Genomic DNA, 24,314 nt, shown 5'->3' on the forward strand with positions numbered 1-24,314 from the left:
GCCTGTTAAAGTCTCCCTCCTTCGCTAATGTTCCCCTTCTGTTCCCACTGATTTGAAGTCAGCTTCATCGCCTGAGAGCCGCAGTGCATTTCAAGAAGTCTGTTGCGAGCTGCCAGACCTCTGGCAGGTGTAAGACATGGCCAACCTGGGATTTGAGCTGTGGAATGAAAGTAATTGAGTGAGTTCTCTCTCTATGCTGCAAACCAGTAAAGGACCCAGCTACCACGGGGACATGGCCTAAGCCTGATGTGAAGTTCATAAAGGCTTACAGTGCAGCTTAGCAAAGACCTGATATATTGAGGCACTGCAGGCTTGTGCTGAAAGGGAATTTTCCTTTCATGACAAGTGTGGCTTGGCTGCAGTCCTGACACACCCTGGCATGCCACAAGGCAGATGGTGTGTCCCCAGGCGATGCTGCCGCTCTCTAGCACCCCTTTCCTCACAACCCCATGGTCCTCCTGCTGTCGAGGAGTCATTAGTGCAGTGGGACAGCGAGGACACATTGGAACAATTTGGAAATATTAACCACCTCCTCCATCCAAACACGAACTTGGCTGCATCATCCGGGTGATGGCACCTTATGGAGGCATTCTGTTGATCTAAGCAGTCGATGGTTCAAATCCCCAGATGTGTAGGCTAAAATTAATAACATTGTTGTCCTCTAATGGGTGACAGTAGAATACTGTAGATGTACACATTACTGGTTTGTAAAGGTATGAATGTGAAACACAGGGTGGAGCTGATGTTGACCAATGTGGCTCAGAAATTCCCTCTTGATAAAAAGATACTTCCTAAACAAACAACTCCTGTTAGTCATCTACATTATGTCGTAACACATTTGCCACATTATTCTGCCATGACCAACTTCTTTTTGTTTCATTTTTATTCAACTGTAGTCAGGGTGGGGACTGGTTTGGTTTGTCGTCAGCTTACATTAGCTTTTGATGGGAACTTGACTGTCCCTGCTGACTGGAATAAGAACATAAGCCAGGTGTTGAAAAGAGCTTTTACTGCCCGATTCGGAGCTAAATATACACATGCCTGTAAAATGTCATTTTTTTATAGTGTTAGCCGTTTGATGACAAGCCTTTGCAACCTTATTTAAGGATATCTAGGCACGGGGGCCATAATTAAGATGTTCACAGTGTTAACAGCTGTCGAGGCATTCCTTAAAACAGACCAGCAGAATCTGAAGTGAGTAATCTTGATTGTAGATACTCTCTAATGTGCCATAATTGCATCTTGTCTTGACATGTGTTTCAAAACAGAATATTTAGAAGTTTAAATTTTGAACTGGCTCAGCCTCTGCACAGTGTTAAAGAGCAGAACAACCAAGAGCCACGGCTGATTGCTGATTCCTGTTTTGCTGTCAGGGTACCAGCAGGCCCATAACACTTTGATTAAGTCTGATCTTGATTGTTTGGGAAAGCAAAAAGGCACATACTTTAGAGTTCTCGTACCATATTACTTAAGACATTACCATACCAAAAATCTCCAAGCCATTAATATTAACCGCAACTGCACAGCAAGGCTGTTGCATATCAGACCCCAAGTAAGACCAAGCAGCGTGTCCGAGTCTCAGGTCCAAGCACTTCTTTGTCCTGTTTTTTTAATCGGTGATTGCATTTAATCCCATGGCATCACTCTGCCTGATGCTATCAGAAGTTTTCATCGCATACCCCACCCTTTATTTGCCCTAAATTATGTCAACAGGAAAGGCAAACGATGATGTCATGTATTTGGAGTGGCTCCACACATAACTCAATAAGTGATTGCCATTATTTCCTGAAACATGCCTAAACATCCCTCGGCTCGCGGAGATGCACAAAATGGTAAACTGTGATATATTTAAGGTGTGCTAAAACCTCACTGTGGGCAAGTTTTTAAGCTACTTCTGTCATCGAAAGCTGTTGAAGAGAATGTGTTTTATCACATTTGTGGCATATGGTCTCAAACCTCGAGCCACTCTGCTACAGTATGTGGACCGCAGTCAAATGGGCACTGGCCTTCATCCCTCCCATTTAGGTGATTCATTTGTTTTCTTAGTGAGGGTTATTTATTCTTAGGTTTGGGCTGTGTTTACAGTGACTGTATCTGAGGTGAGTTTGGCACAGGCTATGATTACTGATGGCTGAGTTTCTATGCAACAAGGTGCGAGATGCTAATGGCACTGTGGCTGTAATGCATAATTTGCAGAGTTTGGGGCTTTCTGGAGCTGCAGAGATGTTTCTCGTCTGAAATGCTGAATTGTTATTATAAACCTGTGAGTGAAATTTGTGTGGCACAAAAACAACCCAGGACAATGTTTGTATTGGATTTTTCCCCCTGCTTGAATTCACAGAAGCAAAACATTCGAGGAACCCATAATTATTCTGTGGCAGAAAAAAAGTCCTAGTTATTTTTCCCAAAACAGATGGAGATGGAATATTGAAGAAGGCGGATTTAACACACAGTAGCTGCTATGAAACACATCCGTGGTGCTTGCTTCCTTTGCCATTATTGCCTAATCCATGTGTAGTGGAGATGATCTATGCAGGAATATACCTGCAGCATTTCCCTGCCAGTAAGCAGCTTACAAATGATCCCAAGTGAACTTTCTAGCATTTAACACACAAACTTTTCACTTTTCTCGTGTTTTGTTTTTTTATTTCTGGCACTGTTAATGATACTTGACCTTGATCGCTACTGTAAAAATTTCGGTGCTTTCCCAGCCGAAGAGAAATACCACAGTTTGAACAGTATATCTGTGCATTTTTCATGCTTCCCTGAGGCCTGGCAGGTGTGTGTGTGTGTGTGTGTGTGTGTGTGTGTGTGTGTGTGTGTGTGTATGCGTGTGTGTGTGTGTCTCTGTGGCACTCTCACGGGTGGCCTGCTTATAGAGTTCACTTCTGGGAAGCGTGCTCTCTCTCTGTGGCAGAGATGGACAGTGGTTGTTCTCAGGAAAGCTGGCTAGGTGGAGGCACAGCACGGCGGGCATGAGGCTCGGTCCACCTCCAGCCTGCCCCGCCCGGCCCCATCCACCAGATGAGTGATGAGCTTGTTTATAATGAGACCAAATCCCTTCCTGTTACCCATGACTCACAGGGTGTAGTGCCAGTCATGTACGTGTTTACATGCTCCCTTAGGTGTTTGCTTAAGCATTTCGTTATTTGTTTGAAACCCTTTCCTAAAATGATTCCAAGTTGCAGAACATGTGGTGCCCTTCTCCTCTGCCCACTGATTGGCAGGACTAGACGTTCAGGAGCTTCACCAGAGAAAAAGTCAACTTTCTAACAGCTGGCCCAAAGCCCTGCAGTTACACCCCCTCATTAGATCCAATGTCCAGATGGCTCATATGGCAGTTTATTTACTTTCAAAGGGAACATCTATACTTTTAAGCGGTGTTCTGGTAGATGAAGCAAACATCTCAAGCAAACAAATATTCCCCCTTGCAAGGCACTATAAATATGGACTGTTGCTCTGCTCTCTAAAGGTTTGAGCTGTATTTCTGGGTCTCAGGACATCCACCTAATTGCCATCTACTGCACAAAATGCTCAGCAAAAGAGCAAGACTGCAATTAGCCGTGGCTCACTGCCAGCTCGGCATAAATCTGCCAAATTGTTTCTCTTAAGAAAGTTGAGCAGTTGTGGTCTTCTTTCCTCTACTTTTGAAATGCAGGCCTGTCACTGGGCTATCATATAATTAGGCAGACCAGCAGTAGCACAGAGCGTGCTGTTAGGCCAAAAGCTGAGGCATTGTGGTGGTGTGCTGAGGCACACGGAGGTGGGGTGTTATTTATGTGTGTCTCCCTTTATCTCCCGACCTGCCTCGGTGGATATCACTTGGTCCTGTCCTGGGCCGCAGCGGTACCTGTCATACAACTCTCCAGACACCTAACCCATGTTGTAGTGTTAAAGAGAGCAGCGAAATGAATCCGCCCTCTTGCTATTTCACTTTTTCCGTCCTCCATCTCACCTTTCTGTGCTTTTTTTTTTTATCCTCCGCAGCTCATTATCCTTGAAGACTATGCGGACCCTTTTGATGCTGAGCAGGCTGGTGGCACTCAGACCAGCACGGAAAAAGTGACAACGGAGAATGATGGCTACATGGAGCCGTATGAGGCCCAGAAGATGATGGCAGGTACCCGAAGATCCACACTTTCAATCGGTTTTCAATTGCCTAATATCTTGATTTTCTCACTCAGCTACCTCTGTCCACCTTCACACCCTGAGCAATTGCAGGTTAAGTGACAAATAATTGATTTGTGTCTGTGCTATGACTGTGTCCTAGTGGACTATTAATTAGTATGCAGTGTGATTCAGCTGTATGCTTCCAAGCTGGGAATTAATGAAAGAGGCTCAGATGGCCTAATGCTGCTTTACACGACAGGTGCAGTAGAGCAGAAACATGACCTGTGTGTCATGAGAGATGTCAAAACATTTTCAAAAGCAGTGACTTTTCACCCAGAAATCATACAGGCCCATAAGTGCTTTAAAAGCACACCTCAGAAATACAGGATCAATAAAGAGAGCTGGTTTTTTTTTTTTTTTTGTGTAACTATGTGCATGTGGAGACAGCCACTTGCTGGGATTTCCAGGAAGGCTTTTTTTTTTTTTTTTTTTGGGAGACAACAATAGCTGTGTGCTAACATAAGAATTCAGCTGAACCACATTCTCCACACAGCTTTGTCACAGCGCACATTCATTCTGTGGCTAAGAGAGCGCAGCAATGACAAAGAACAAAGAATGTGCAGAGAGAGAGGAGAAATGATGAAAAATGTGGAGAAAACAAAACATGTGGCAGCTGTTTTCCTCTCCGAAACAGACCTTAGCATCTAAGAAAGGAATGTCACAGAAAATGTTTGTACGACTGTCAGACCTCAAACGGATGTTGGTGGAACTTGGATGACTACAGTATATCAGTATTTCAGCCTTGATATACTGTCACTGTCAGATCATCTATGATATACTGGTACCACTCACCCTCCCGCACACTGTACTCTTATAAACACACACATACACTCTCATTGCTCCCACAAAGGCAGGACATGAATATCTCTGTCCCTCCTCAGCAATTTTCTTTTAATGGTCCCCCAGACAATCTCTTGTTTTCATCTGTCTTACTGGTTTGACCTCTGGCCCAGTCATTGCCTCAGCCGAGTAGAGAAACTCAAGATTTATCGCCTCTCTCAGGTGGAGGAAGCTAGAGGGACAGAAAAAAAAACAAAAACTCGAGCACACCTTTTGTGGTATCACTTGAATCTTAGAGTTTTTCTGTTCTCTTGAAATTTAGCTTGACACAGTTCTGCTGCGGCTGTACTGACAAACTACATTATGCTGGCAGCAGTTGTTGTTTGATCTAATGAAATCTTCAGTTTGTCTTTTATTCTTGTTTCTGGTTGCTCTTGTCTTTGAAACCCGGAGTGGTGTTGTTTTCAGGCTCCCTGCTTTTATCCATCATATCTATTGATTGCCAATTCTTGTTTTTGTCTCTGCTGTTTTGACTGAGCTGGCAGGGCGTTGTTTTAAATAGAGCTGTTAGTGGATTTCTTTGGCTCAACTGTCATCCTTTTAATATTCACAATGATCCATGGATTTATTCCATGGGCGGGTGATTTCACAGGCATTAAATAATGCACATCATTCAAACATGCAGGCATACGTTTATGTAGGATTGCCGTTATTTGAGAAGGGATGATTTAACGATATTTGATGTCCTCACCTGCAAACAGTGCGATTATGTGAAACTTCAGTCCATCAAATATCTGAAAGGAGGGGACTCATTCTGGTCATGTTGGTGGCTGTGGGGTAGGACATAATATTGCCTGTAGCCCCCATAATACATAATAATGACTGTGGAAATTCTAAGGGTATAATCATGGGTAACTGTACCAAAAAACAAAATTTTACGTTTCTCTGGTTCATTATTGGTAGCATATGTGGCGTTGCTGTTTTTCTTTCAACCTCCATGTATCCAGCGTTGAAACACAGCATGAGTGCTCTTTCTGCCCAACACCTTGATCCAGATTTGCACAGCTGGACGCTGCCCAGTTCAGCCTCACTGGTGCAGATAGGGGTTAAGTGCCTTGCCCAAGGGTACCTCAATGATATAACGAGGGTCAGGAGCTCCTCTTTCAGCCTCTCTCACTGTGCAAGGCTGGATGCGTGCACCAATACATCAGCATACTGGCTATGGATAGAGAGTAATTGCTGCATCTCTCATTCTGACAGCATATTGGTCAGGCTGAACTGCACACTCAGAATTTAGTTGGCTAAAATGTTGAGGGAGGAACCGTTGACTGAAGGAAGGACCAAGCTGCTCATGTGAGGCTAGAGGCTTGCATCTCCCTCTGTCTCATTCTGTCACCATTGCTCTCTCTCATCTCTTTTCTCTTTCACTCTCTCAGAGAGGCGCTGTTATCTTTTTTCACTCAACCTGCACCGTTAGCAGTACTTGAGTTTTCTTCAGCTCTCCGAGTGTTGGCTGAAGGACCATCCACAACCTCCTGCTCTGCTCTTGCTGTCACAGATGGGTGCAGATGGTCACAAAGCTCCAAACATGACAACACAGCAGAAACTTTTCTTTTCATGGCTGTCAGAGCAACTTTGTGATTTACCACTCTCATCTATAAAACAGACTTTTAACTGTCTCACCTTGTAAACTTCTAAGGTGTGTAACAGATAGTTTCTTATAAAAAGTGCTTCCAATTAATTCTAAGAAGTAGACTGAGAATGAATCAGGCTGTCTGACGTTTTTATTTTGTCTTCACAGACGATCCTTAGGTTTTTGGTTTCAACACAAGATTTACTTTGAGCTTCTGTCGGCTTCAGTCTCTCTGAACACTCACTCACACACACACACACACACACACACACACACACACACACACACAGATGTTGCCGTGGCAATTTTTAATTTCCAGATCAATCACAGTAATTTAATACTCAATATCTGCTGGTGCTGATACCTATAATTTCCTACATTTCCTGTTTGTGGCTCATATTTGCAGAAACACTTGCATGTCATAACCTCTTGGAACTGGCCACCTCAGATTAGTGTCTTTTGTGTTGAGTAATCACTTGTGGTTTTGCACTGCACTTAGCAGAGATTAGGGGGCGATCAGACAGTAGGTGCTCTGTAAAGCAATAGTGTGACTAAGCTGTTCCACTAAAGATTCCATGGATTGAAAAGTCTCCATAAAAATCTTAACAGTCTCATTTACATGAGGTACTTATGGCAAATATCGAGAGACAGTTGTGTGAATATAGCTTGTAAAAAGGGAAAAATGATTTAGGAAGCGTGGATGGATGGAGTGTGTATATAGTTTAAAGCCTCTATAAAGTGAAGTTTCTTAGCTCCAGGGTCAGTGCTTTCCAGCAAATTCTGTTTTTCCTGACATCTTTGGACAAATCACTGTCACTGTGTTCCAGAAGATTATTCCAGTAAGAAAACACCAGACAGGTGAAATTATTGTCGTTAGGAAATAAAGTGAAACATGTCATCATAGCATTTACATGATACTGCTGCTGTGGGTTACTTGAACTCTTTTTCACGCAAAGACCAAAGTGTCAGTTAGCTCAATTTGCACAATGACGCTTACATCATTGTGAAGAGCGTGTGAGGTCAGTATGTACTCACTGATTAGCAAAGGCTTTTCACACTCCTCCCCTCTGTCTTCCATTTTGCATTTTATGAGCCATTGCAACCGCAAGAGTTAAACAACCTGATTGATTGTTATGCTTTCCTATCTATTCAGTGCAAGCAACGTCATCTACAAGTTACAGGAAGGCCATTTAGTCAGAGATGAGCTAAGAAAAAAATCAGATGTCTCCATGTCCTATATTTTTTATTGCATCATTCTAGATGTTTTACTTAGACATGTTTAATCCTTACAGTCTAATCCTCTATAACTTTAAAATGCACAAGAGAGGAAATGAATTTCAGGGCACATTGCTTTTTTGAAGTGCACCTGCTTTGTGTTCCACCATTGTTTTTCATTCCTACAACTTGAGTTTGAACACCGACAGACCAAAATGAATTTGCTGCATAGTTGCAGCAAGCCTAAGGTCCCACACACTTTGAGCTGGAGCAAATGGCCAATTAACAGCATTGCTTTAACATTAAATCACAAAAGATCACTTGTCTTCAAAGAGTGAGTTTTTATAGTGTAAATTTAAATTCTGTGGAAACCGGATATGCTGTTTTGAAAATACAATTATAATCCCTTGATTACACAACATTCACACCTTAAACACACAAACACATACACTCGACCACATACTGGGAGGTGTGGCATGTAAGGACCTGAGGAGAGAAGTGCCACAGCCGTTTACATAAGAGACTGTGCACGCTGTCGTTTGTACGTGACTTTGTGTGTATGTGTCTCTGTGTGTGTGTGTGTGTGCGTGTGTGTGTGTGTGTGTGTGTGTGTGTGTGTGTGTGAGCTGAACTGGCTGGAGTCCGTGCCTGTGTGAGTGTGTGCACTGTGTGTTCCATGCCTTTCTCTCCCAGGAGCCATCCTTAGTGAGCTTGAGCTGGCTGATTTATGGGCCTGCTGGAGGGGCATGTCACGACTTCCTTAACCTGAAAAGCCAGCCCCACCCCCTCAGAAGCCGCTCCACACTGGCTTCTGGCCGGGGCTTACTGCACCACCTGCAGTTATGTGAAGACGTGTGCAGCCACTCTGTCTTAACGTTTCCTGCGTGTGTGCCTCCAGAGTGCCTCGAATGTTTGTCATGTCCACACGCGTCGGCTATTGCATGTGCTATCTTTGTATCCGTGTGTACCGACTGAGAGAGGACGGTTTTTCCCCTCATATTCAGCTGGTGTTCTGGCATGTTGAGTTACTGTTTTGAAGGTGTGTATCTTCTATGTGGGAGTAAGTATTTTGAATGTGTGCAGGCTCAGAACAGATCACACTTGCGCATAACCTTCTTTCTGTATCTTGTCATCTCTTTCACACATATAAATACACTCAGATATGTTCACAGCAACCCTTGCACACACACACACACACACACACACACACACACACCTCCTCAGCTGTCAGCATGGCCATTCACTGCATACCTCAACACAAGCAGCAGCACCTAATCACAAGAGGAGCCGTTGGAAGAGCGGCTAGAATCAATTTTTGTGCTGTTACTTTATCCATGTGACTTTGTTACCACATACATTGTTGTAGCTGTTGAGACTTGTTACACTGACAGGTACAAGGGGCTGGGCTAGTACTGCAGGGCAGCCTGCGTCAAGCCATTTCTCAATGAACACACACTCATCCTCATACTCCCCCGTCAACCAGGCAGGCAGACGACCATGTGAGAGATTTCCCACAGTGCAGAGGAGGCCTGTTGTGCAAACATCTTGCATGATTGAGCTCTCCCGAACAAACACACTCGAGTCCAGTCCACTTGTCAGTCCTCAAGCCACAGCCACACCACTGCGCCTAAGGTGTCTGTGAGTGTGTGGCAGGGTATCAGACAGAAATAACCCCTCCGGTGTGAAATATTTTACACCAGTGGTGAATTTACTATATGCCGTGTCAAAGCTGTAACCTCAATTTGTCCTGATCCCATCTTTCAGGTCATGCTCAGTCATTTAGCGGCAGGAGAGTTGTGAAACAGGGCCAGGTTGCCCGGAGGGGAAAAAACCTTGATGTTTTCCATAATGGTTGACTCACGTTAGATGGGTGTTCGCTTTTTCTCTCTCTCTCCCTCTCTCTGTGTGAGAAATGTGCTGGGAAATGTCTCCCGGCACTGGCACCTCCTGCACTGCACTCCCAATGATGTGGAGAGTAGCATTCAGTGCCAAGGAGATGAGTCATTAGCTATGGAGTTGATTATTTCAATTACTCATCATAGTGTGGTGCTAAGCCCCCTGTTGACTCCAGAGTATAAATGCCAGGAACGTTACCAGTTTGGCAGTGGCCTGAGTGGGTGAGAAAACTTGTTCAGAGGTGGGGTCACTGAAAGGGGGATGACGAAGGGGGAAGGAAAGCAGAGAAAGAGAAAGGGAAAGTAATAACATCAGACAAAAAAGTTGAAAGTAGAAACATGACAGAGACTGGCTGAGACAAAAACAGAAAAGGAAACAGAGTGACTGGAGAGAGACCTAGACGCAGAGGCAGTGGGAACAAATTCATATTAAAGACACCACGGGCTACTTTATGGGGACGCTAGGAGAAAAGGGTGGAGGTATGGTGTGCTGAATGGTTTCCATCTCCCCCTCACTCACTCACAGGAGTGAAAACTCACCCCAGGCGATGGCAGGTACATGTGGCGGCACATTTCTTGGCCTGTAACCCTGCTTTTATTGCCCCAAGCTGTAACTTGAGGAATATCCGGAGTATACACTGACAGTGGCAATTCTGGACGTCTGTGTCATTACTGTGTGAGCTTAGGTTTACGTTGGGCTTGGTGCATTCGAAGGGCTGTTTAAGAATTACCTCAGCAACACATTTATGCATTACCCCAGCTGATTATAGGCAGCTATAAATAAGCATGGACTGCAAAGTCAGTGGCTGAAAACTGGAGGGGGAAGTGAATAATTAACACCCTCCTCCTCCTTCCTCTCACCCCTCACAAAAAAACTACTGTTTAAGGCTATTTGTGTCCTTGCAATCAACTGGCCGCTGCTCTTTTTACCAGCTTGAATGATTAAAAACTGGAAGAATGACCCCACCTTTTACAATATGTTTTTGCTTTATTGTCCATTAACTAGGACCTCATTTAATAGGAACCTCATGACATCTGTGTGTTTTTATAGAAATTCCAATGAAACAATGGAACCTAAAGTATTTGTTATGCTATGACAAAAAGCTGTTACGTTTTATAATGAAGCGAAGGCACCAACAAGTCATGACAAACATGAATGACTGTAACACGTGGGAGCAGTTTCCATGCATGAGTCACTGTGTCTAACAGGAAGTGTTTTTAAGGTCATCAAGGGCACTGACACACAGAGCGTTTGAATGGCTGAGCTCACAGCATCCTCCAAACTAACAAACTTGACCCGGCATCCACTGTGAAACTTGAAATCACATCTAAAGTAAATAAAACCATAAAACAAAAAATGTGATTTATTAGCTTGAGGACAAACAGTTGAGGTGCAAAATGATTGAGGCAGGTATGTAAGTTATAGCCTCACAGCAGGATCTATATTTACTGCACTCTGTGTTTGGGCTATATTCAAGATTTGTCGATAGAGGCTCTGCGAGTGATGATGACTTTAGTTTTCTCAGGTGAGTGATGAACCATGACGGGGCCCAAAAAGTGGTGTAAATACATTTTGGCACTGCTGCGGGGATAAGTAAGTTATGGCCACATAATCCTGCAACATAGCAGGTTATTAATGATGATGTTGACTTTTGGAGGTTTATGGTCTGATATGAATTTCAGCCTCCTTCAGGTGCAAAACATGGCAAGTTACTCTTATTTTTAATGTTTTAGTGTTTACTTATTGAACAGAAAACAGTGAAACAGTCACTCTTCCACCCCGTTCCCTGAATCTACGCCTCATTCGGTGGTTGCCAGATTTTGTCAGAAGCGAGCTACCCACTTGCCACATCTACATGATCCCATGAGAAATGACTGACAGCTATTACACACTGATCTGACAGGGTGGTACTGAGTGATGCAAAACCAAAGCTCCACAGTGCCAGAGCTGGTGTCAGGTGGTCGTTTTTTTTTATTTTTTTTTTTGGCTCGGTGCTATTGTTGGAGCCATATTATTGTAACTTTTAGAAATGGACAGTGTAATGAGAGCAGAGCTGAGGTTTCATTTCTAAAGCACAAATCAAAAATAAACAACCCAACTGTAATGAGATCTCTCCGGTATTAACCACAACTTTTAGACTGGGACTGCCGTTTAATCCATCTAGGTTGTTGGAATACTAATTTGAGCAAATGATAACATTTTTATCAAGATATTGGGTGTAGGTGTAGCCTAATGTCAGTTTTGCTGTTGGTTTTTGTTCAAAATATGGAACAGATGTGAGCTAAGCTTGCTAAGTAATAAACCAAAGTTTCATGATACAATGAAAATGTTCTCCTCCAACCCACTTAGACTGTAGAGTCCCCTTAGTTCCTTATGCCAGTCAAACTTTCATAGTTCGTCCAGTGTGATTCTTCTGCTGAGCCTGGAACAAGCATGAGGAAAAATAACACAAAAGCTCTGGCAAATGTTACCCAGAAGGAAATGAACATAAAAATCATGAAGCAATATCTGTGCTAAATAATTCGCTAAGAAAAAGTCCCTCACTTTCCCGTAGTTGTAACCAGTGACTCAGCAGTAAAGCTCACCTCACTGACTGTTTATGTGGGAGGAACTAAACACCGGTCAAGACATTTCAAAGAACCGTATGTCGACTTTTAGCCATTATTCACTTCAAATAAAAGATCTGTAATGTGTATGTGACGCTCAGTGGCCAGGGCAAGAAGAATGAGGCTGAAGCGTGCTGTCTAACTCATCTATCTCACTGAAAAATAGAACATATGCTCAGCAAAACCTTTCCTGGCTAAACTGATGGTTTCCAAATAGTTTTGACTGTGTGTGTGTGTGTGTGTGTTTGTGTGTGTGGGACCGACTGGATAATGGCCAGCAGCCTCCGTGGCATGGAGGTCATTTGGTGAAGCTGAAGAGTGGAAGGAGTAAAGGGCGGGAGGAGAGGGGAAGAGCAGGAAGACTGACGACTTATTGATGAAATGAGAAATCTGTAGCTCCAGCCCGATGACCTCCCTCCTCCTCACTTAGTGATGAATGCTGCCCTCCACTGTAGCCTCACGTTACTCTGTTGTCAATGTATCTGAAATTTCCACAAGATATTGACCCATGCAGTGCGGGTGAGAGTGCAGCATTACATGCGTGCTACACCACCTGTCATTGTTATAAACTGTTTATGATTTCTTTGAAATTTTATGCATCTTAAAGGTGCGCAAGCACACAAAGCTGCTGTTGTTATACTTGCTGTAATCTTTGTCATTTGCTCTGTATTTTTGTTTAAAGCTACCTCCGCTGGGTGTTTGCAGAGGATGATAGCAGGCTGTTTCTTTTTTCATCAAAACATGATCAAGCTCTAATTCATCCAACACAGCTGCTTCTCAGAGCCAAGCAAGTTGGTGTCATTGAAACAGTGCAGGTCTTGTGTGGAAAAACACTGTATAGACCCTCCTATCAGACCTTCTACATATTCCTTATCTAAGGCTCGCAGATGACTCAAATCTGGTGCTTCCACAGGCAAAATGAGTGCTGCCTGGTAGAAAGCTGTCTTTCATTTTTGTTTTCCTCCCTGTTTTACCAGCATTTGATCTGCAATGAATGATTTGTTTCTTCTTCATTTCCTTCTAACTAACAGAACGTTATTAAGAAGAGACCTCGAGTCAATGAGCTCACTTGCCTTTGCTCATAATAACGTACTTGGCACGAGTTGGGCCACCTTTGCAAGATAAAATTGCATTTTGAATTTTCCTCAAATACTGTCTGAGTGCACATAGATGCTCACATGGCCACAGAGACACAGGCCGAGCAGCAAGAGGAGATGTGGTGAGAGGAAGTGGTGTGTACTGGCAAGAGCATTCCTGCTGGCCTCTGATATCCTATGTGCCACGCTGTGCCAAGCCAAGGATGGATAGGATGGCAGACCCACTATCCATCCGTTACAGCTGAGTGGGTGGGGGTGGGGGGGGTGACTAGGCACTGGGCAGCCACTCTGGCGCAGGTTGGAGCTGCTGAAGTCATTCATTTTAAAAGGTAAGATTAATGACACCATTAATCCATGTCTGGGCCACTGCAGAGGAGGACAGGGCAGAATTCATACCCGCTGCTGGCTACCCAGCGCCTGCAGCACACACGCATGAAATCTGTTAATATGCACACACATACACAGATGCAGGCGTACACAGCTGTTGTGCACACAGACACACTTTCCTCTGGATCATTTGATATGTCAAGTATCCATTTGGCCTCAAGTGGTGATGGAACTTGAGGCGGTAGCTTGTATCTTTGTTGCAGGCAGTTACTTGATGGAGGTTATTGGTCCGATTTTTACTGGCTGGTGAGAGAGTGAGAGAGAGGCAGAGCGAAAGAGAGGATGACAGACTCAGTGAATTAGTAATAGACGTGGCTGGCACCAGTCTGATTGCAGGCCTGTGTTTTTAGCGGTGGCTACAGTGAAGTTGGAGAGGAATTCTGGCCTGTTGACACTCTGGTGAGACAGAGAGCTTTTAGGTGTGAGTGTGTGTGCGAGTGGGCGGCTAGCACTCTGCAGCTGTTGAAGGACACGGCAGGAACAGATGGGCACCTAAAAAAAAAAAAAAAAAGACAGACACGGGAACACCAGATAAACATTCACAGGGACACAAATGCACAATCCACTGAAACCAATACAAAGCATGTCAGAGAGTACTGGACTGTGTGGTAGTGTGTGAGAGTAAAAAAAACACACGAAGTTGGCAGTGTTATATGCAGATTCAGTGGCAGGATTTTTGAGGCCTGAAAATCAATGCAAAACCTACCAATAAACTGTACTTTCCTCAAAATATCTATCTATTGTACCCTTCTGTGTAAATGCACATGTACAGACCATAATAGGATAGAAGTCCAGGCTCCAGTGTTAGAGCAGACCTCCTCTGAAACCTTACGTTTTAGGTCATGCTCATCTGCAGACTAACTGCGTCGGGATCAGTACCTCTGGATTCACCTCGTCCTTGTGTTGTTTGACGAGGCTTTTCAATCATAAGCCAGGACTGATATCATCTCTCACTTGGAGAGGCTTGTTCTGGACTCTCTTTGTGTGTGTGTGTGTGTGTGTGTGTGTGTGTGTGTGTGTGTGTGTGTGTGTGTGTGTGTGAAACAGAGATTGAAGGAAGGAAAGGGGATGGGGTGATAGTCAGTGTACATACAAGAATCCAGGTTACTCAGTGACACCAGGTTGCTCAGGAAATCAACACGTGTTTACAGTCACTGCAGTATCCTGGTGACTGAATCCATGTATACATACAGCAGCAGCTCGGTAACCAGATTTCTCCCTGACCCGAACCTTATTTCGGAGGTATGGCTTATTTATTTAACTTGCAGTGATAGAAGATGTTGCTTCTTCTCTTGGTAGAACAGGATTGTATTTCCATGTGTAATAGTTAGCATCAGTTGGACTTTGGATGGATTTATTTAGTGTAAGAAAATGCAACACTATTAAGTCTTTGTCCTGCACCTGCTTACCTGCATACACGACCAAGAATTCAGTGTTTTCCAGGACACATCTAGCTGAGGAAATCAGGTTTGATGACAGACACCAGGCTTCTTGTTTACATGGTATTTAAGAAATCAGCGTCATGGATAAAGCTAACTGTAACTCGATTACTTAAGTGCATGTAAACAGCGACTGTGAAACAGAAAGACTGGCAGAGAGAGGAGCAAAGAAAAGAACGAATCAGAGAATGACAGGTTGATTTATGAGAGTTTGTTCATGTTAGCACCCCACATCACAGTGTATTGTATACTCCAATAACACACATTATATGGCATGTGTGTGTGCTCGTGAGAAGGACTTAAGGTGCATATTTTTGTTGCTGTCATGGTATCTCAGATTAGAAATTTGGAAATGATGCAACACATTTCAACAAATGATGCTCAGTATTGACTTAGTTTGTTAAGGATGCTAAACGATCAACTAATTGAAAAGAAATGATCACATCTCTACAAGATCTGATTCAGAATCAATATGTAGCTGAAACTTTAGCTGCTCGGTGAGTGGAAACAGGTGATGTCTGTGTCTGTGTGCGTTTGTCTGTGTGAACTGGAGCACAGAGCGGTCTGAGCAGAGCCACCTCTATCTGCCGTTGCAGTGTGAGTAATGCAGCTGGGCAAGTCTGTTGACAACGGGGTTGGATGAGGAGGGTTTGAAGAGCCAGCTCACAGCGATGAAGCCGTCATCTTAAACCAGCACTGCATCTCTCCACAGAGCTCGTCTGTATTTTTCTCCCTCCCTCTCTTGTATGTCGCCTCTTAACATTTTCTCTGGTCTGCCGCAGTCTGTTTTTTTTGTCTCCCCTGTTCCTTTTCTTTGTCTTTATCATATCGTCATTTTCTTTTTGTCTCCCTCTATCTTTCCACTTCTTCTTGTCTCTGTTTATTTCATATATAGGGAATCTCCTTTTCTCTTTTTGCCTGCATCTGTCTTTGTCTCACTGGGTTTCTGGTCTATCACTCTAGCCAGGAGGCAGAAGTCTGGGAGATTCCTGTTTTCACTGTGATAGACTATGGACTAAGCTCTTTTATGGGAGCCTTGTTGTCTTTTAAAATAACCCAGGGGTCTTTTTTCTCTCTGGGATCCAATTTATGGGTGACATTTATTCAAGAATGACCTTCTCTGGGTTTGTCTTCCAGAGACACACAGCGTTATCTCTCCTTACAGGGTAATCCAACCATTATTGTAGCTTGATTTAAACATTTACCCTTTCATTTTTTTCTCTCATGTCTGTATACATCTCTGTGCTACAATGAACATGTGTACCGTTATATCACTTAAAGCTGTAACGCTAAACTGTAATTTCCACTCCAGTCACCTGCTTGCTCACAAGCACACACTGTCCGAAATCCCTCCTTCTTCACAGCTATAAGGGCATGCTTAAACTTTAGGTGACTAATTAATTAAAATAGTGATTTACCACCATAAAGACACAAGGGAGATTATAACCTTATCAGAGCATGTCAAGTGTGTGTTCCGAGATTCGAGATCCAATTAGCCAGATGGATGCTTACAGCATAACACACTCTCCTGTGGATATATTCCCTTGCAAGTGTCATATTTTAAGCCTGATGGTGAACCTATACAGACATTTTTTGGATGTTTCCACCTCCAAAACTTTGCAGCAGGCATTTAAAGAGAATAGAAACATTTGCATATGACCATATGACCTGCGTGTATTTTTAGTCTTGAGAGAGGCCTTGAGAGTCTTTGGCAAAAGTCACTGTCTCTTCGACGAATTTAAAATGGATATTCTTCACTCAGGCAATCTGTGACCTTTCCCCCTCATTACTCATTCCATCAAGAGGATAATTACTCATTGGAAAGGCTGATATTTTTCCTTGCAGGAAAAATACAGATGTGTATGCCTTTAATTTAACTCCCTCTGTCCCTCCTTTTCTCTCTCTCCCCCTTGGTCGCCAGCCCCACTGTCTTTGTTTGCATCACATCTTATCAATCACAAACTGCGATCGCCGATGCGATGAGGTGAGGAGCTGGGTCTGCCTGGGGCCCGGGCTGGTGGGTTTGGGTTGTAATAGGTTGGTGCAGCCTGTTAATTTGATACGGTGTGTGGCTGAGGAGCCTCATTAGGGACAGCAGCTCACAGAGGGAGACTAGGCTTTCCATCACCACCGGGATACCACTGGCAAGAGCAAAATGGGATGGAAGCAAGGAGAGAGGAAAGTGATGGAGGAAGGGAGGAGATAATTCAGAGAAAGGATGAAAGTGAAGGAGAAAAGACAACCGTTCTGTCAGCATGGGTCAGTGGAGAAGGGAATGAGGACAGAGAGGGAGAGAGCCCCAGGAACAGTCGAAATATGTGGAGGAGATAATGTAGACTTTAAGCATTTCACACACACACACACACACACACACACACACACACACACGTATATATGATAGTTTACATACCATTTAGATTGCTTTTTTCAAGATATGAAAACCATAAAGTACAGTCAAGGCCGTTACAAGAAAGCAAGTGAGTGTGTGGAGATGGAGAATTTGTGACAGTGAAACAGTGAAAGAAAGCACAGAAATGCTATCGCCAGTCTAATACAGTGGATAAGAAGAGAGAGGGAAGAGAGGGAAAAAAATGAAGAAACAAATAAGAAGAGAAGAGAATGAGATCAGGGAGAGAGGTTCATTTCCATGCGAGCGTTGCATTTTCACACCTGCTGTGTGCATCAGTGTGGTCTCACTCTTGGTAGCACTGAGGGAGATGAGATGCAGGCGTGGACAGAGTGAATTATTAATGTAAAGATCTCCTTCTCTGCCAAACCCAATAAGTTGCCTATGATTTGGCTGTCAGAGAGATTGGTGGGCTGGATAAGGGAAACCCCTGGATCACATGGCGCCATGAGTTCTCCTCACTGGGTAATTGACTCGCGCACACTATCGACTTTCTGGTCGTGGTGATTAAGGGAGCCCGGGCCAGACTGGAGCCCAGAATCTGGCTCCTTGGGGTGGGTCGCTGGACCTCACATCAAGCCTATCCTGGGTAACCTTTGTCGTGAACACAGAGCAGTGGTTAACCCCCAGCTTAGTGATCTAGAAAACACTGATCACCGTATTGATGTGGAACAGTGGATGCTGAGAGCTGCTGAAGGGCTGCCTGGACTGGTGTTTCTTCTGCTTCTCTGTTGCTTCCTTTTGCTGTCTTTCTCTGTCTTTCTCACACTTCCTGTCACTATGTGGCTTTTACAGGGAACTCAGGCTTCAAAAACAACTTGCTGAGTTCAACAGAAAACATATCTCTTCAGTTTGGGTAGGCTGGTAAATTGCTGCCCACAAACTTTTTTGCAGCTGGATTAATTTCCGTCTGCCAAGTCACAAGACCCCCTTTTTATTGGCCAATTTAAAGTTTTATTCCTATTCCCAGTGGATATCCAACAAGCAATGAACAGCAAACTGCTAACATTGTATTTCACATTAACACTTCATGTCTAAGAGCATGCTCGTCCTTCATGTTTGGTTCACAGTTTGGATTTGCATGTAGCACACTTGGCTCACTTGCTCAAATGGTGGTGTACTAATAAAGAGAAGATGTGAAAAAAACACAGATGGAAACAGCTTTTTTAAAAGTAAATTATGTTGTGTGAACAAGTACCAGCTTAGGTGTGAAACAGCAATAGACCACCACGACACCTCTTTATATAGCACCTGCTGTATGGAAATGCAATGATTCATGTTTTGTTTTGTTGACCTTTGTTGCCTGAAACTTCATTTAAATGGAGACATACGCTCTCTCTCTGTATCTCTCTTTCTCTATCCATCTCCCTACTGTCAGACCTTGTGTATCAGAGATGAGGCATGACTGGAATGACATGGTGGATGGTCTGAACTGAAAGCACAGAGGGAGATGGTGAGAGACAGAAAAATAGGACAAAATAAAATCCGGAAAAGAAAGTCAGTGAGGGAAAGTAAGGGAAAGAGAGTATGAAGTTACCTAAGAGACATCCACCATGAAGCTGACCTCTGTTCATGTGGGACTTCAGGCGATCACCACAGGGGATGAAGCACAGACTGCTTGACCCGGGCCTGGATCCTCTGTGGTGGACAGTTAGGCTGCATGATTGCACTAGTTCATCCCCTCTGAATACAGAACCGGTATTGATTTTTACATCGAACAGACAAGCTAGAAGGACAGCGGTGTGCAGGTTGGTGTACACCAACCAGGAGTTTCCCAAATACTGTTTGTGACATGACACACTGAGACATCAGTGGTTGGCAAATCACTTTGAACATTTCGTACAAAAAAAATTTAAAAAAATTAAAAAAAAGATTAAAAGAGAGAGATTTTCAGAGTAATGTTGACTACATGTGACTGCTTACATTTTTGTGATTTACATATTTTCAACATGATTTGTGCCACTGTAAGATAAGAAATATATACAAGGCCTGCAGAAGTATTTTTAAACTATTTGAAGTATGGAAATGTTGGCTTTTCCTTGAAAAGCTGCCTACTGCCTGCAGCGCCAAGTGTGTATACTATCAAAGTTCACTCTTGACCTTAGTAGACAATTCTATGTCACAGTCCACTTACTAGGTTTTTCTAGAGCTTTTACTCACAGTGCACTGTCTCCATTGACAAATGGAGTTTCCTCAGTGGGAGATGGATTTGTTGACCTGTGAGCTCAGCAGCTTTAATGATTTCATTCGTAGTACTTTTCAGACTTCTCACCTGTGTTGGCTTAAGAGATAAACATCAGAGTTCCTTCTTGACCTTGGACGTAGTAGTTTGATTAAACAGTTTCAACTCAAGGTTGAGTTTAAGCTTTTAATTGACTGTGATGCAGTGAAACCGATACTGCACATGATTTTGAAAAGCTCAGCTGCCACATGAAGACCCTGAACCTTCCAGAAGAAAAACACGACTTCGAATAAGAACTGAAACTGCACTTGGCAACTTCAGTGACTCTAACTGGCAGAGAAACTGTTGGAAATGTCACTTTTCGTCTGCATCCAGAAGCTCTGATCCAAGGCTTCAGCAAACTTCACAAAATGTGCTCATGTTTGTCAGTCTGAGCAATCTGTGACACTTAGTAGTGACAAATATAAAAGAAGACAAGAAACCTTACTTGACATTTATACATATATTTCAGTCCACGTCACAAAGCTCTGGGAATTAGTTCACTACAACCACACAGTCCTCAGTACCAAGCTCCACCAGGCCATTTAGACTTAGAAACCCTGCATACTTCAGCCAAAACTTTTAGAGTGAGTCTTGGCTCATTTATTTTCCTTGCCCAGATTATTAATTCCGGTCCTGGTATTTGAATTAGTGCCACATGTATCACATGCTTGGGTCTGAAACACGCTCAAGATTCAACAGCCAAACTGCCTTCCACTGTGAGTTTGTGTAATTGGTGGTTTGGATGTAAGTAAATGACATCAGTGACATTCGACAAGTATGTGTCCTTGTTTAACCAGCCAGACATGTCATCTGTGGTCTGACTCATCTTCTGAGAAAACATGGCACCCTGTCACTTAACTGTATGTTAGCTGCTGAGCAAGCAAGGCTGAACACACACACACACACACACACACACACACACACACACACACACACACACGTACGTTTGCACAGGCTCAAATAATTCCTAACATTTCTTTAACCTTCTTGCCGCCAATAGCTGTGAATTACTGACACTACCTGCTGAGTAATCACACACACACACACACACACACACACACACACACACACACACACACACTGGATGACTTCTGGAGATTGTGAAGATTGACTGTCACTGTACAAAACTGGGCTCGGGTAAATCAGTCTGAGGGGTTGAGATCTGTAACGTCTACCTGAAAGCATGTGAGCTCAGTGTTTTGGCCTTAACTGACCCTGTAGCATCTTATTGCCTGAAAATAGCTTTTGGTGATGGCAGTTCTTTGAACGTTAATGTGCTGTCCACCCACACAGATATTATTGTGGGCTTTCTGCTTTGTAAACAGCCACAAAATGGAAAGCTGGAGAGAAGTTTATTATCTGAATTCCCTCTAATTTGCACGCTAATGTAGATGTAGTTATGCAGCACTGACTACTAAATGTCTAAATTATTTGAAATGAACCTTTCTGGTTTGCCAAAAGAAAATTAATAATATAACACGCCCACAGACATAAAATATCAAGCATGGAACGCTACATCGTGTGCTGCATTAACGTGAAAGCATACTTGTATTGAGCGCTGTCAGCCTGCATTATATTTGGACTAGTGCGTGGTTCAGACACCGGTCCTGACAAGCATGTAAAGCTTTGGGGTGAAGGAGTACAAGTGAGGAGATTGGCAGTATTTATCGTAAAATTTCATCTGGTGACATTTCTGCTTTTCAGGCCTCGCTAACGGTCACAGGAACTCCTCCATCCTGTTAAGAGCGGCTTACTGTGGACTGGTCTCTGTTGTAGACCTAACTGGTCAGTTAGAACATGAGATGCATCAAGTGCATCAACATGTGCGGTAAAAACACCACCCAGTACAAGAGCATCAATTTGCATTGTACACATGTCAAAGTATTTTGGGTAATGACTGCAGACAAGATGGCTGACAACATGTCTACATGTCCATATACATATTGTCTTCTTTTCACATATGCGGCCGCATCAGCATTGCAGTGGCGGTAATGACTACTGACAGCATACGAACGTCTGCTTTTGGTTTGTCCCCTATGCGCACAGTGGAAGTAAACCTCTGCTCAGTGCTGTGCTCTGCAGTCTGTAATATCATTATCAGGCCTCAGAGCTCATTAAGCCCAAGCAGATGTGGCAGACAAAGAGATGTGTGGCTTACACAAGGCAGCAGGTGAATTACAGAGGCAGGGCTTTGGGTTGTAGTGTTGGTGATGATAGTGTTGCTTTGTATTTTTTACCGGTTTGCCGGACTGTGGTGAGGTCCTCCTTGCCTTTCTCTAAAGTCTTCAGAGGCATTGCTGTGTATTGTGTCTGTGGTGGTGATGTTTGTCTGTGGCGGTCAGTGTAGTATCAATGCCCTGTTTCTGCCCTCCGTCTTTGTGAGTGTGTGTGTGTGTATTGTCTGTTTGTATGTTTTTTTGCCTATATGTGTGCACACAGCTAACCCACACACAAACCAGTATCTTGCTGCAGCAAGTGTTGATTACACTTGTGCTCATTCACACCTCAAAGGCCACAATTCAAATTTGATGTAAAAGGTTAAAGTAAGTTTTTAAAGTTAAAGCAAGGGTCAGAAAGTTGAAAATAGGTTTTGAAAACTAAGGTTTGAATGTCCTTTGTAGTAACTGCTTTCTGATGTTTTCAGTGTCTGTTTTTAACACACTCAGGGCAGCTCTTTCAAACACTTGTTTCAGGTATTGAACTCAGAGATTCAATTCTTCCCTTTTACAGGTCTGACTCCAAAAAAAAGCTGGGATGCTGTGCAAAACATAAATAGAACAGACTGCGATAACTTGCTAATCCTTTTTGACATACTCTCAATTGAAAACTGTACAAAGCCGATCCATTTCATGTTTGACCTCATCAGCTTCATTGATTTTTGTAAATATGCACTTATTCTGAATTTGATGCAGCAACGTGTTTCAAAACAAGTTGGGACAGGAGCAACAAAAGACTGGGAAAGTTGTGGAATGCTCCAAAAACACCTGTTTGGAACATAAACACAGTTCATTTGCACATGATAGTGTTTGGTTTTTATTTAAGCGATTCAACAGGAGAAACTGAATTTGAGCAGGAGCTTAATGGACAGTTAATCGTAACATAAGACAAAATATTTATAGTTTCAGTTCAATAAGGGTGCTTGAGCATATCTGGTATTAGTGTGCCATCAATGCCAAAATGACATGACTGTGATAATATATGTAGTACTCTGTCTCATATGTAGTCTGGACACAGTATTTCTGTGCATATGAAAATGTTTAGTGAAACTGCTCAAGTTAGCATAAGCAGCGTCTAATTTGTTTCTGATGAAAAATGGATTCTGCCATGAGTTCATTTGGAAGTGAGATTAGAGAGTAATTACATCATGACATCCAATGATTATTGCCTTGTGAATCTAATCAATCACTTTATTTACTCAGGACAATTTTAATGCCCGTTTTGCTTCTTGAACTAATTGTGTGGGGTGATTGGGACCATGTTATTATCACGATGATACCAGAGTTTCTCAGTGATCAAAGCATATATGTTTTTTATCACACTGTAATTTCAGTGAGATAAGCAACCAAGGTTAATTTGAAAGCCATTAAGCTTTCCTTCTGAGCCTCTAAAGGTGATGCTTCAATTTGAAACTCCTGGCTTTTTGTATTCTGCCAGAGTGAATTCATTCCCAGCAGAGTGAAAACATTCAAGGTCCGCCACTCTCAGAAATTGAAGAGTCAGTTGCCGAAGTGAATGATTAACTGACTGCACTCAATTGCTCCATTATGTCCTTATGCTCTGTCCGTATGCACCTGTCTTTGCACTCACTGACAAACAAAGTAGAGGCATCCATTACTCTCCACTGCTCCGCCTTGGGCTTGACCCTCTGCTGCCCCACGCAAGTCCATAGATGTCTGGCTACATTGCTCCACCATGCTCCTCTCAGCTCCCCCTCTGTGCTCCGTCAGCAAGCCCACATGTCACTGTCAGCAGGCCGCTTGCAGGGCATCGACGCTGGGACACCAAGCCCATCAACACCTCCCTGGGGGCCCCGAGGCCACCCGCAAGCTAGCCGTGCCGGGTCAGGCCGGGCCAGCCATGGGGTTGAATTGAGGTGGACTATGTCCCGAGGATGAAGATTGACGAAGGAGCAGAAGCTCTGCCCTGATTACAGCATATGGTCTCCCCAGTTATCCTGCAGCCTGTTGGTCACCTCTGAATGGAACCCCTCGTAAAAGCAGGCTTTGTCACCGTGTGCAGTATAGTGAGGCTGTGTCTGTCCTTCTCTTTGGCAGAGCCTGGCTGCTCAGCAGGCTCTGGGACACCAGAATGAGCAGAGAACAGCTGGCCCATTCAGAGCAGACTGCTGCCCCGCAGGAAACCCTCTCCATATCCTCCCAGCCTAGCTCACTAGCACCCACAAACACACAGAGGAGACTTGGCTTGGTGTCTTCCTCTTCTCTCTCCCCTCTTTTTTGCTG

The 24,314-nt window shown here is 43.5% G+C and overlaps 1 protein-coding gene across 6 annotated transcripts in view; it reads left to right on the top strand.

Annotated features, from left to right (window-relative positions):
* The window catches only part of shf (Src homology 2 domain containing F), a 98,580-nt gene that overhangs the window by 13,106 nt on the left and 61,160 nt on the right, over positions 1–24,314 (top strand). For all 6 annotated transcript variants that reach the window (XM_076756479.1, XM_076756726.1, XM_076756559.1 and 3 more), the window contains exon 2: positions 3,988–4,120. In XM_076756479.1, the coding sequence (XP_076612594.1) occupies positions 3,988–4,120 (133 nt within the window). The remainder of the gene's footprint in view (positions 1–3,987; positions 4,121–24,314) is intronic.

This window comes from Chaetodon auriga, chromosome 1, assembly GCF_051107435.1.
Source record: "Chaetodon auriga isolate fChaAug3 chromosome 1, fChaAug3.hap1, whole genome shotgun sequence".
NCBI lineage: Eukaryota > Metazoa > Chordata > Actinopteri > Chaetodontiformes > Chaetodontidae > Chaetodon > Chaetodon auriga.